Raw genomic sequence first — 12501 nt, 5'->3', positions numbered from 1 at the left:
CAGCAGGAACTTCTGCAACAACAACTGTCCGCCTCTGAGGAGCAGGCCAAAAGCACGAGAGATGAAATTCAAGCTAAAGAAGAAGAGCTTAGCAACCTTAAAGCTGAAAGCGACAAGAAGTCACAAGCCTTAAACGATGAAATTCAAACGCTCAGAGACAAAATGGAAAGTTTAAGTGAGTCTTTGAAAACCTTAACGGAGCAGGTTCTGGAGAAAGACAACCTGTTGGCTCAGAAAGAATCTGAGATTTCGGAGGGAAAAGAAAAACTTCAGAGTGCGATGGCCATAACTAAAGATGAGCTAAGAGGTCTCAGTGAGCAGCTTCAGACTAGGGAAGAACAGCTGTCCCTAGTGGAAAAAGAGAGTGTCATACACTCTGAGAACCTACAGCAGGAGATTGCAGAGCTGAAAAAACGACTACAAATGACGTCTGAATCCCTCGTGAAAGCTGAGGAGACGGTCGAGAGTCAGTTGGTTCTCTTAAAACAGAAAACGGAGGAGGGTTTACAGTAGAAGGAGCTTTTGCAGCAACTGCTCTCTGCCTCTGAAGATCGGGTGCAAAGCATGACGAGCGAGATCCAGTCCAAGGTTGGAGAACTGGAGGCCTTGAAATCTCAGAGTGACCAGAAGTCACATGAGCTCCAAAAAGAAATCCGGGCTCTGAGAGATGAGGTGGAACGCTTAAGTGTATCACTGAAGTTGTCAGAAGGTCTGGTTGCAGATAAAGAACACCTGATGGCCCAGAAAGACTCGAAGATGTCTGAGGAAAAAGACAAACTTCAAAGTGTGTTAGCTGCTTCTGATGCCGAAATGAGAAGTCTAAAAGAACTTATTCAGACTAAAGAAGAACAGCTAGACAAGTTAGAAAAAGACCGGACTTCAGATTGTGACATGCTTCAGCAAGAGATCCAAGAACTGAGGAACCAATTGAACAACGCAACCGAAACTCTCACAAAGACAGAGGAGAAGGTCGAGAGTCAGTTGGTTCTCCTTAATCAACAGACGGAGGAGGGTTTACAGCAGAAGGAGCTTTTGCAGCAACTGCTCTCTGCCTCTGAAGATCAGGTGCAAAGCATGACGAGCGAGATCCAGTCCAAGGTTGGGGAACTGGAGGCCTTGAATTCTCAGAGTGACCAGAAGTCACATGAGCTCCAAAAAGAAATCCGGGCTCTGAGAGATGAGGTGGAACGCTTAAGTGTATCACTGAAGTTGTCAGAAGGTCTGGTTGCAGATAAAGAACACCTGATGGCCCAGAAAGACTTGAAGATGTCTGAGGAAAAAGACAAACTTCAAAGTGTGTTAGCTGCTTCTGATGCCGAAATGAGAAGTCTAAAAGAACTTATTCAGACTAAAGAAGAACAGCTAGACAAGTTAGAAAAAGACCGGACTTCAGATTGTGACATGCTTCAGCAAGAGATCCAAGAACTGAGGAACCAATTGAACAACGCAACCGAAACTCTCACAAAGACAGAGGAGAAGGTCGAGAGTCAGCTGGTTCTCCTTAATCAACAGACGGAGGAGGGTTTACAGCAGAAGGAGCTTTTTGATCGACAACTTTCTGAGAGGAAGGCCGAGGTTGAAGCCAAAGAAACGGAGCTGACACAACTTAAGGCTAACCATTTGGAAAACTCCGACAAGCTCAATCAAGGGATACAGACTTTGCAAGAACGGGTTGACGCTCTTTGCTCCTCTCTGAGCAGGGCCGAGGAACATGCACAGTCCCAGGAAAGCCTGCTCGTTCGACGTGAAGAAGAGATTCGACAGCTGAAACTGTGTCAGCATGACAAAGAGGGGCTTCTCCTCAAGACCGAAGAGAGGATCCAGCTCCTCACAGTAGAGTTGTCCTCCGTGAACGCAGTTATCACCGACCAAGATCAAAAACTCGACGTGCTCAGAGAGGAGCTTACCTCCAAAGAAGAGCTCCTGGACAAAGTAAAAGAGGAAGCTCAAGTTCAAGAGACAATTATGGCTGCGACTAAGGAGGAGGGCGTCAAACAGACCAATGTTCTTCAACTACAAATTCAGGAGCTGAAAGTCCGGGTTGAAAACATGAGCGAGAAACTTCTTTCCAAGGAGCAGACGATACGTACAACTCAACAGGAGTCGTCTCTGAAGATAGAGACCCTTCAGACGCAGCTGATCTCGGTAAATCAGGACTTGGACCACTACAAAAACACCCTTTCTGCAGACGTCAGACTCAGGGAGGATGTACAAAAAGAAAGAGATGCCCTTGCGCAGGAAAAAGAGCTTCTCCTGGTGCGACTACAGCAGGCTGAAAGCCATCAAAGGTCCCTGGAGACGGAGCTCAAAGCCGTGGCCTGCGAGAAGGAGAGACTTGCTCAAACCAAGCAGGCGATAGAGAGAGAGAATGCAGCCTCTCACAAACTGGAATCTGCTCTACAGCGTGAGCTAGACGCACTGAAGACGGAGAGAGAAAAGCTCTTGAAAGAGACGGAGAAACTTGAAGAAGTTGAGGGTCAAAAGAGAGAACTACAGGAGCAGCTGTTGGGCAAAGCCGAGGCCGTTGAGCACTACAAGGCACAGGTGAGGGTTGCCTAAAATATCCCAACAGAACCAATGTACAGCAACGTCTAACACTGTGTAACACAACTTTTTTTTTTTTTTTTAATTTTATTTTACTTCCCAAAGATGGAGAAAGCAATGAGTCATTACAATGGCAAGAAACAGCTTCTTCAGGAAAGCCTACAGGAAGTGGATGAACTCAAACACTCAATCCAGGTTAAGGAGTGCGAGGTGAAGACGGTGTGTACGGAGAATAAAGTTCTCAAGAAGGAGCTGGAGAAAGTTCAAGACAATGAGAAAAATCTCCTCAGCACCGTGGCCAGTTTGAAGGCCCAGGTGAGTGTGGTGTTGTGGCCAGTTTGAAGGCCCAGGTGAGTGAGGTGTTAAACAACATAATTATTTTATCTGTAAAAAATAAATAACCCAACAGTACTATTTCCCTTTAAACATAGATCCCTCACATGTATTTTTTTGTGATTTAGTTGGCCCTGGCAGAGCGCAACCTGCAGCTTCAGAGTAAGATCCAAGTGAAAGAAAAAGAGTTTTGTTACTTGGATGTTCCCAACGCAAACACGAGCCTTCAGAGAAGAGAGAAGAGGTCTTTGAGCTCCGACAGCCTTGACCACAGCGTCCTGGAGGCATCTTTCAACGAAACAAGGTGAAATTGCTTATGACAGGGCAATAGATTAAGTCTCCATATGAGGTCTTTGGTGCTTTGATAGATACCCAAAAATATTTTTTTAACGACATTTGAAGGTTGGCCTGTTATTATGTTCTAAGTATTAAATAAATATTAAAACATTTACATTGACTTTTGAACAATTTTCTTTTTAGGAAGCTTTCAGCACCGGATGAGTCAAGCACACCACTTGTCCGAAGTTCGGAACGCTTGGCAGCAAAACGACGAGGTCTGCGGACTGAATCGCTGGAAACTCTCTATTTCACACCTATAAACACCAAAAAGGAGAACAGGTGAGTCACACACACCTAATATGATGAGACGTTTTGAGCAAAATACTTTACTGAATACACACCTAATATGATGAGACGTTTTGACCAAAATACTTTACTGAATAAAAAAAAAAAATGTTTAAGTTATTATCTAACAATGACATGCTTTTCACTTCTCTACACCTATTGATTAATGAAAAATCAAAGAGTTGCAGAGTTGTCCAAATACAGCGTTTTCCTTTTCATCACGCAGAAACGGCCATGAGAACAAACTAGAGCTGGACTCCGCACGCCGGAATCCAAGTTCTTCAGTCAAACGGCGCCGGACCACGCAGGTTATAAACATCACCATGACCAAGGTGGAGTAAACTCACCTACGCACTGCATGTTGTTCACATTCACTTGTCACCTTCTAGTCCACAGCAACATTTTTTTTCCTTTCTGATGTTTACAGATAATGTGACTATGCAAATACACTCGGGATTTTTTTAAATATATTTTTCTTTTAAATCAAGGATCATCAACTACATTTGTCGGAGGGCCAGAATTTTTATACACCTTTCGGACCGGACACTCAAAATAAATAAAATAAAGTAAAAAAAATAACAAAAAATAAAAATCTTTTTTTTTTCCCAAATAGAGTAATGAACGGTGGGGATTATTGATGATTATTTAAGTCTGAGTGGTTGATTTTATTTTTCAGTTGTTTTAATAGTGGGTGCCGCGCTATATTTTCGATTAAATCCTCTGCCGCAATGGCCGTCAGTTCATGGTCGCTGTCTGAAATTAACTTAAAACAGAATTTAAATAATAAAAGTAATATCTTCTTATAGCCATGTGTAACGAGTAACTTTCTCTACCTTGTAGCAAACCCCTGGCCGCGGTGAAGACGAGGAGACCTTCTACAGTCTGACCTCAGCTCGCTCCCAACCAAACCTTGCCACAGCACAACCTTTGTCCACGGAGCTGTTTGTCACTCCTTCCAAAATGACCGGTGCCGCCAGCGACCAACTCGTCGGTCTCCCAGGGTACCGACGAAGCACCATCCACTCACAGAGTAAGTCCGGTCCATGCTGTGTCATGGGAGGGGACACTAGTAGGCAACAAGGTAACAGATCAACAACTGGTTTGACGCAACGCTTCATTCTCATGTCTGTGTCTTAAGCCACGAGTACCTTTTGCGTTGGGGCTGAAAATGAGCCAGACGGTGCGCCACCTGAGGACTGGATGAGGATCGCTGAACTGCAGGCCAGGAACAAAGCGTGTCTTCCTCATCTGAAGAGCAGCTACCCTGTGGAGTCAGAGGTAAGTTGAAACGCTCCGCCCCATGCATTTTTACATGCTTTATTGTCAAAAGTGAAACTTTTAATTCAAATGTATTGAGTGTCAGCTATGAATATACAGAAACTTCAATTGCGTTAAAATGTTTGTTTTTTTTTTCTCCAGACTGGTCATGGTAGCGTTATGGCATTCACCGATGATGAAGTGCGTACAGGTGACCCAGTCGACACAATTCGACGTGCGTCCATGATGCCTGGACAGCTCCAGGACTCGCTGCTGTCCCACCGTCAGTCTCTCATGATTGGACAGTCGGGACTTGCAGCTAATACTCGCTCGCATCGTCTTTCCTTGATGCCTGGGCAGCTGCCCTCCAGGACGGTCAGCTCTTCTCAGCTGAAGAGCCCAAAACACACCAAGAGGTCTTCTTCTACACTTTCTGTGCAGCAAATGTCCCCTGAGGTTTGTTTACATTGTGTTAACTGTGATTTCTTTTTTTAATTGAATTTTCCCAGAACTATGTCTTTACTATGTCACTTCCTGAATCCCTATATGACTGTATGATTTTTTTTTTCAATCCAACAGAAGAAAGTAAAAGCCAGCTGCTTCCCCCGTCCTCTGACGCCCAAAAACAGAAATATTAACACTGGATCCAGCCGCTCTCATCTTCATCCTGCCCTTAGTCCTGTAAGTTCACCATGTGCACATACACACATAAAAACACAAACAGTGTTAGCCTTGTTCTGTTAGCATTTAACATTGTGGGCTTTCATTCTACTCAGGCTGATCGTAGACAGTCCATGATGTTCTCCATCGACAACACGCCCAAGAAGAACAACTACCTGAAGAAAGGGCTAAACAAACTGCGTGGCTCCACCACCATCACGCCTGCGAAAGACCCTCAGTCTAGTGTGGGACGAACGGGCAAGGCCGGGAGCTTCAAGTCGCCCCAAGCGGCGATTAAGGGACGGAGGAAGTCTCCACAAGCTAGCAGCAAGTCAGGAAAGTCTCCTGGACTGACGGCCAGTGCTCGCAAGGTAAACATATTTGAATACGTCAAGTACAGAGAAAAGCAATAACAATTTTTTATATTGTACAAATTCTGTAATTATTTTTAAATAAAAAAAAATTATAATTATTGTTATTTATAATTTTAGACTACAATTTAGAATAGAATAGTCTTTATTGTCATTGTAACACGGGGGTACAATGAAATTGAGGGACAACGAAATTAACATTGACATCATGTAACTTTTGCTCCAGCTAAGAAATATTTTTTAACTGTTGTGAAGAAAGAATTCTTCAGCTTACGATAAATATGATAAAATTTAATAAAAGTGTTTGTGTTTTTACAGTTATAAGTTGGAGAATTTGGATTATACTCATTGGTTGTGGTCTTCACCATATTTAGTCACTTTGTCTAGTTTGTTGATGGTATTCTGGAATTTTCCTGGTGCTTGTTTTATAGTTTAATCCATTGTAGTAATTGTTGAATTTGAAAAATGTTTTCAGAAACCGCTGTCTGTAAATGAAGAAAACCTTCCCGGATATTTTAAAAGGTCAAAAACTGTTTTGCATTAGTAAATGTGGGTGAGAATGACACTATCTCCTAAAGGTGTTGTTGGTTCTCACATTGGGACATGTGGTCTTTGGGTGGACAAGGTCACTTCCAATGTTTTGGTTTGTGTTTAATTCTGCTTTGGGTGATTAATCTTTACCTATTTTCCTCATGTTAAATGCTAACTAAATACCTATTTTTTTTAATGACATTGTTTTTATTTGTTCTGTTTTAACGTTTGTTTATTGTCTTAATTCTGCAGATAATGCGGCGAATGAAGGTGTGAGGGCCTATGGAATCATGATCTGCAGCTTTATCACTTTATCTTTTGTTTGTTTACCGCTGTCCTTCAGGATTTCTTTTTTTTTTTAAATTTTGTCATGATTATCTTTTATTCTCTCTGTATTATATTTCCATCCTTTCTGAATAAAATATCTAAAAAAGCTTTTGCTTCTCTCAAGTTAGAATGCATTCCATTTTGAGTCTTTTTTTTATTACGCAGAGCAAATATACAATATTTTGACTTGAATGAATAATAATCAATTGCAGAAACATGTATTAAATATGTTATGGAGTAGTAACATCTATAGAGTCTTAACTGGCCCGCCTAGGGGAACTGTATTTTTTATGTGGTCCCCTAGTGAAAATGAGTCTGACATCCATGCCTTATATGATCTTAAAATAATAAATAAGAATCATAAAATAACTGGCAATAGGAACATTAAAAAAATGCAAAAATAAGAATTCAATTTTTTATTTACATTCTGTGCATGGTGAACTTATTTATAAAAATCGAAATGATTAAAATATAATTAAAGGGACAAATATTACTTTCTTAATAGAAATGCAGTCTAAGTTTTTTAATTATTGTGGAGAGGCTTCTTACATATTAAAAGTCACAATCATCTATTATCAGGAAAGTGTAATGACTCCAACTAATAGGAAACACGTTAGAACATCACATGACCTTTGAAAAACATGACGTCACAGTAGACGTATTTGATACGCGACATACTTCACAGAATTTGCCCGTTTTATAAAAAACATTTTAATAACTATTGTTAATATTTTCATAACTGCAAAACTTGTCAACACAAAATGACCTTGTCTGTTTGTTTGTGGAAACAAAAAATAATATACATGATCTTCAAACATATCAATAAAAAGGACGTCAACATCATCTACAGATTAGATGTATTTGGGGAACATAAAGTCTTAGATTACACCATATTACAATAATATAATAATAGTTTCATTTTTAATCCTACACTTCCGAATTTTACCGAGTCGCTGCCAAAAAAAGAGTAATCATCTGAAATATTTTTAATGAGTGGCAATGCAAATTTATTTTTTAAATTGAACTGAATTTGAACAAAAAAAGGCTAGACCGTTTATATTAAGCATTACCACCCATTTTTACTGGATATTTATTACGAACGGTATACGGTCTGTAATTTTAAATTAATCTCTTCAAAATAAAACTACCTAAACATTTTGAATTAGAGCCCTTGCGTTAAAACTTTGGTAGCTTTTGGTAGCCAAGAATAAGTTATTATTAATGAGTTATTTCTTTAAGCCTTCATAAATAAGTGTCGATATTTTTTGTGTGAAAACGACTTGTGGATGTTTATAGGAAATATAATCTTTTATTTTGAAGGCAGTGAATGCCCCGGAAAAGCTTAAAATAAAAGTTCCGTATTCCTTCATCAAAAGGAATTGTGTAACCGACCCGATTAAAAAAATACGTTTTACACTGTTGTAAACGTTTGATATGGCTTATTAATTAAGGGTCGTTAAAAAGCTATTTGGGCTGTTTTTATTTTTTGATTAAGGCGCAGAGTTAGCGACAGCTACATTAGCTAAAGTTTTGAAATGAAAGTCTATATTTTGAAAATGCTAAAGGAACATCACAGCTAAACAAGAGGCTAAATGGATTCAGACGCAGAAGTGGACAGGTATGTAGGTGTTTTTGCTTCACATGTGTATTAATTTCTTCATTTTGTTTTTACCCCTTCATTTATGTTTCTAGAATAGTCGATTACACCATGTATTTGTGTACTTAGATAGCAGGTTGACACAAAAATGGGTGACGGATTGATTTTTTAAAAACTGAAATTTTAACGTGTTAAATGTTTGAATGTTGACAGTGGTACAATAATAATAATAATAATAATGGCAAAACACAAAACAAAAACTATTCCAATCCTTGTAAAGTATCCTCTTTGGTTAACTATTGAGCTCAGCGCCTTTGTCCCATTACTTGTTACCCTTCTCCTTAGAATCCTAAGGCGGAGGGGTGAAGATTACGATGAGGAGAATAATTGGAAGAGGCCCCCTTCGAGTTATGGTTCAATGAGGAGTGAGAGTGAATGTGAGGAAGAAAAACAAGGAGAAGGAGATGGAAATAAGAACGCTGCAGCCATGTTACCTGGCTCCACTGCAAATGGGCAGACAAGGTACTGTCTTTTTTTTTTCTTTTTTTTTTTGTAAGCACCAAAATGAGAAATCAAAAACGTAGAAACCAAGGCCGAAAAACCAAAACACAGAAAGAAATAATTTTGCTAATTATTAGTACCAGTGCATTTATGCCTATGACTGCGTACTAACGTCACTGAAATCAAGGCATTGCAATTGCATAAATTCATGTTAAAGTTTAAAAGAATAAATCAACTACAAAATTAGGAAAACATTTATATAGTACATTCCAACAATGCACAATATAAAATAAAATCAGAATTCAAAATAAAATGTTTAACTCATGTACATTAGATTAACAATGTACAGGCCTCAGGGGCACAGCCGGGATTTTTGAACTGTGGGAACTGTCAGCTATATATATATATATATATTTGTTATATTTATGTTTTTATATGGCTGTCGGTTGTTTTTCTTTCATAGAAACTCCGACATTTGTTATTGTGTTTGTCACCTTATGTAAGGATCCAAGGGGATCATGTCCCCTCATCCCTTGTGCCATCTATGCCCATGACAGGTTTGCTTATATAGTGCAATAAATTGCACGTGCGAAAAAGAAAACTGGCATATTATATCAGGAATTCAGTATCTTAAATATTTGTGTCCCAGTCAATGTGTGTAATGCATTGTATTTCTAAAAGGACACTTTCTAAGTAAAACTAATCTTCACTTTTTCTTTACACTATCTAGGTTTGAACCGATTGGCTTTGGTTCCTACACGACGACAACATATCATCCACCGTCAGGAGCTCTTTTCATTCACACCAGGTTGACAGTGTTCAGACATACACACACACGCACACACACACACAGTGTGATTACTGGTCAGTTTCTTACCAAGGCATTTGGATTTCTGGTATCTTTAAGCTCTGCGGACATTGAACACTTTTCAGAGGATGATGATGAGGAAATGGAACGAGAACTGATCGCCACCTCCCCAGAACCGCCTGAACCTGTGGAGCTAGAAGACACTACACAGACTGATGAGAACAGCCAGCCGGGCAGACTACACCCAGAGCAAGATCTGCCACATATATTCAAGGTTGACGATGTGTAGTTAATCTCAACACACACACAAAAAAAATACTTTTTTTAACTTCTCTTTGAAAAATTTCTGTTTATTCTTTATATCCATCTGTAGAGCATCCAGAATTGTCTTGGTAAACTTGACCCTCACATGGAGCTTCACCATTTCAAACAGTGGTATTTACATTTGGATAAAAGCATTCCACCTGAACAACTGCTGGATGAAGATTTGCTTTTCCTCGTGGACCGGATGATTCAGGTCCTTGGTAAGTTTGTAAAAGTTTTGTTTTTTTTTTAAATAATGAAACCCACATTCTTCCTAGTATCGTAAAACTTTAATCTTGTGCTTTTTAAAAACTTTACCCTGATTTGCAGGACTGGGCCAAGCCTTGATAACCACAATATCTACACTAGAATGTCTAAAGAAAAACACTTTAGCAGTTGAGCTGCGTGAAGAGTGCAAGAGAGGTATGTGAACACTTACATATGTACAGTATATACAGTGGGGCTTCAAGATACGAGCGACCTGAAATACGAGTTTCCCAAGTTACGAGTAAGCAACTTTTGCAAGATTTACCTCGTGATTTGGGTAAACATCGAGTTAGGGGTGCTCAACCGAGCTCCATTTTTCCCTTTCGACACTTAACTGTTGCGCTGTTGCGCTCACTGTTTTATTAACTATTATTATTTTATATTATCAATATATTTTTTTATATTTATGTTTTAGATGTTTAGATGGGGGAATTTTAATATAATTAATTAATAGTATATTTCTGCGTGGCTGGAACTAATTAAATGAATTAAATTTGATTTTTAGTTATTTTTAATGGGGAAAATGCAATCGAGATATGAGCGGATCGACATACAAGTGCTATTGTGGCACGGATTAGATGGGTATCTCGGGAATGTACTATCATAAATTTGAACACTAATACTTGTACTGATACTACTACTACGATTAACTGGAATTATCGTAACCTATCTTCACCTGCAGCAGAGATCTGTTATCAGCTGAAGGAAGACTTGAAGAGAAGACACAGGGCCATCTTCGAGGGCGTCCCTCGAGCGGGACACTGCAAGCCTTTTGACCAAATCTATGTAGAGCCGCAGATTTCAACCTGCAGATATGGAGGAGTCGATCCCTCTCATGAGTTCCGTTCACCATCATGTCCCCAGGTCCTGGCTCCCGACAGCTTTATTAGTTTGAACAATTTGTTTAGACTTCAAAAGAGTGATGGCTCAGCAGTGAGGACGGTGTTGACCAGTGGGATTCCAGGAATGGGAATGACTGTTTCTGTGTGCAAGTTCTGCCTTGACTGGGCGGAAATGCGAGCTAACAAGGTGACAAGTTTTTACAAAAACATTAATACACATTCAATAGTTTATATATTCCTAATAACTGCTACACTTTTTAACAAAGCATCAAAGTATGTTTGTTATTTGGTAATTTGATGCAAACAGATTTTGATGTTTTGTTAAAAAGTGTACCAGTTATTTCAAGCACATTAACTCTGCAAAACTCCCAGATTAGCTATTCCCATATATAAAGATTCACACATGCTGTGGCTACAAATAACATCCCAGGTGCTCGATTTTACACATTGTGTCGACAGCAGTCTGTGAGACCATTTGCCAAGTAGAACCCATAACATTTTGACAATGAGCAACAGACCTTCGACAGAAACACACAAGTTGGGTTTTTGTTTTTTGTTCCTGTTCCTTGTTTCAATGTTAAATGACACTAATCCTTAAATCCATGTGATTCCATTTTTACCCAAGGATCTGCAGTTCGTCATCAAACTCTCATTTCGCAAGTTCTGGAATCTGCGAAAAGGACATCTTCACTCTCTGGAGATGTCCATCATGGAATTGATTCAATATTTCCACCCAGCGTGCAGAAACATGTCGTACCTGGAGGAGGAGGACTGTAAATATCTCATAATTATGGACTCCTTCGATTGTTACCAGGCTCCTCTAGACTGGAAGGTATTCATCTCACCACATACACTACTGAGATTACGTTTATGATTAGTTTTTTTTCTAAAATTGTGATTTAAAACAGTTTCACACAGTGACACAGTTTTCATTTGCACCGTCCAACTCTGTCATAGTTTAGGATTAATTTGGTCATAGATGAACAAACAAAAAACTCATAAAATTGTTTTGTGTTTTCCCTTTTGTGTTTCCCCCTTTTTTTCCTTTTCTAGAATGCTCCAGTTATAACTGATCATCACACTAAGGCACATCCCGATGATCTCATTGTGAACATTATCCGTGGTACACTACTCCGTAACGCCCATGTGTGGATTCTGGGCAGAGGAGCAGCTGTGTCACAAATTCCTTCAAACTTAATCGATGTCGCCACAGAAATTCAAGGGTTCAGGTGTGGATTAAGTTCTTATATTAAATATAGAATTATTAAAGTATGCTCACAGTTTTTCTGACTTATTAAATTTCTCACCAGTGATGAGATGAAAGACGACTACTTCACCCGGCGCCTTGTCAGCACCGCACTTGCTGTGAAGATCATTGAGCATTACAAGCGATTGCCGACTCTGAATATTCTGGCCCGTCAGCCTTTCATCTGCTGGATGATTGCACAAGTGTTTACGCACAGTTTCTCCTGTGAGGACTATGGGGAGAACCCCCCAAGGCTTACTCCGTTCTACATCCACATTATGATTATTCAA

General features: G+C 39.6%; 2 protein-coding genes across 2 annotated transcripts in view; both read left to right on the top strand.

The window, feature by feature from the left end:
- The window catches only part of LOC103378564 (nuclear mitotic apparatus protein 1), a 12546-nt gene extending 5869 nt beyond the window's left edge, over positions 1 to 6677 (top strand). The window contains 11 exon segments of the mRNA XM_025054855.1: positions 1 to 2544; positions 2650 to 2859; positions 3006 to 3181; positions 3358 to 3495; positions 3728 to 3833; positions 4342 to 4531; positions 4640 to 4779; positions 4921 to 5214; positions 5338 to 5439; positions 5535 to 5789; positions 6573 to 6677. The exon segment at positions 1 to 2544 is cut by the window's left edge and continues 1705 nt beyond it. Of these exon segments, the coding sequence (XP_024910623.1) occupies positions 1 to 2544; positions 2650 to 2859; positions 3006 to 3181; positions 3358 to 3495; positions 3728 to 3833; positions 4342 to 4531; positions 4640 to 4779; positions 4921 to 5214; positions 5338 to 5439; positions 5535 to 5789; positions 6573 to 6596 (4179 nt within the window). The 3' untranslated portion in view covers positions 6597 to 6677.
- Positions 6678 to 7985: 1308 nt separating this feature from the next.
- LOC103378563 (protein NLRC3-like) overlaps positions 7986 to 12501 on the top strand; it is a 6201-nt gene continuing 1685 nt past the window's right edge. The window contains exons 1-10 of the mRNA XM_008309826.3: positions 7986 to 8265; positions 8590 to 8766; positions 9476 to 9553; positions 9653 to 9827; positions 9927 to 10077; positions 10187 to 10279; positions 10806 to 11152; positions 11591 to 11797; positions 12019 to 12194; positions 12276 to 12495. Of these exons, the coding sequence (XP_008308048.2) occupies positions 8240 to 8265; positions 8590 to 8766; positions 9476 to 9553; positions 9653 to 9827; positions 9927 to 10077; positions 10187 to 10279; positions 10806 to 11152; positions 11591 to 11797; positions 12019 to 12194; positions 12276 to 12495 (1650 nt within the window). The 5' untranslated portion in view covers positions 7986 to 8239. The remainder of the gene's footprint in view (positions 8266 to 8589; positions 8767 to 9475; positions 9554 to 9652; positions 9828 to 9926; positions 10078 to 10186; positions 10280 to 10805; positions 11153 to 11590; positions 11798 to 12018; positions 12195 to 12275; positions 12496 to 12501) is intronic.

The sequence above is a fragment of the Cynoglossus semilaevis genome, chromosome 4 (assembly GCF_000523025.1).
Source record: "Cynoglossus semilaevis isolate Cse_v1.0 chromosome 4, Cse_v1.0, whole genome shotgun sequence".
In the NCBI taxonomy this organism is placed as follows: domain Eukaryota; kingdom Metazoa; phylum Chordata; class Actinopteri; order Pleuronectiformes; family Cynoglossidae; genus Cynoglossus; species Cynoglossus semilaevis.
The sequence above is the reverse complement of the archived record's forward strand: the minus strand, read 5'-3'. Positions and strand labels throughout refer to the sequence as shown.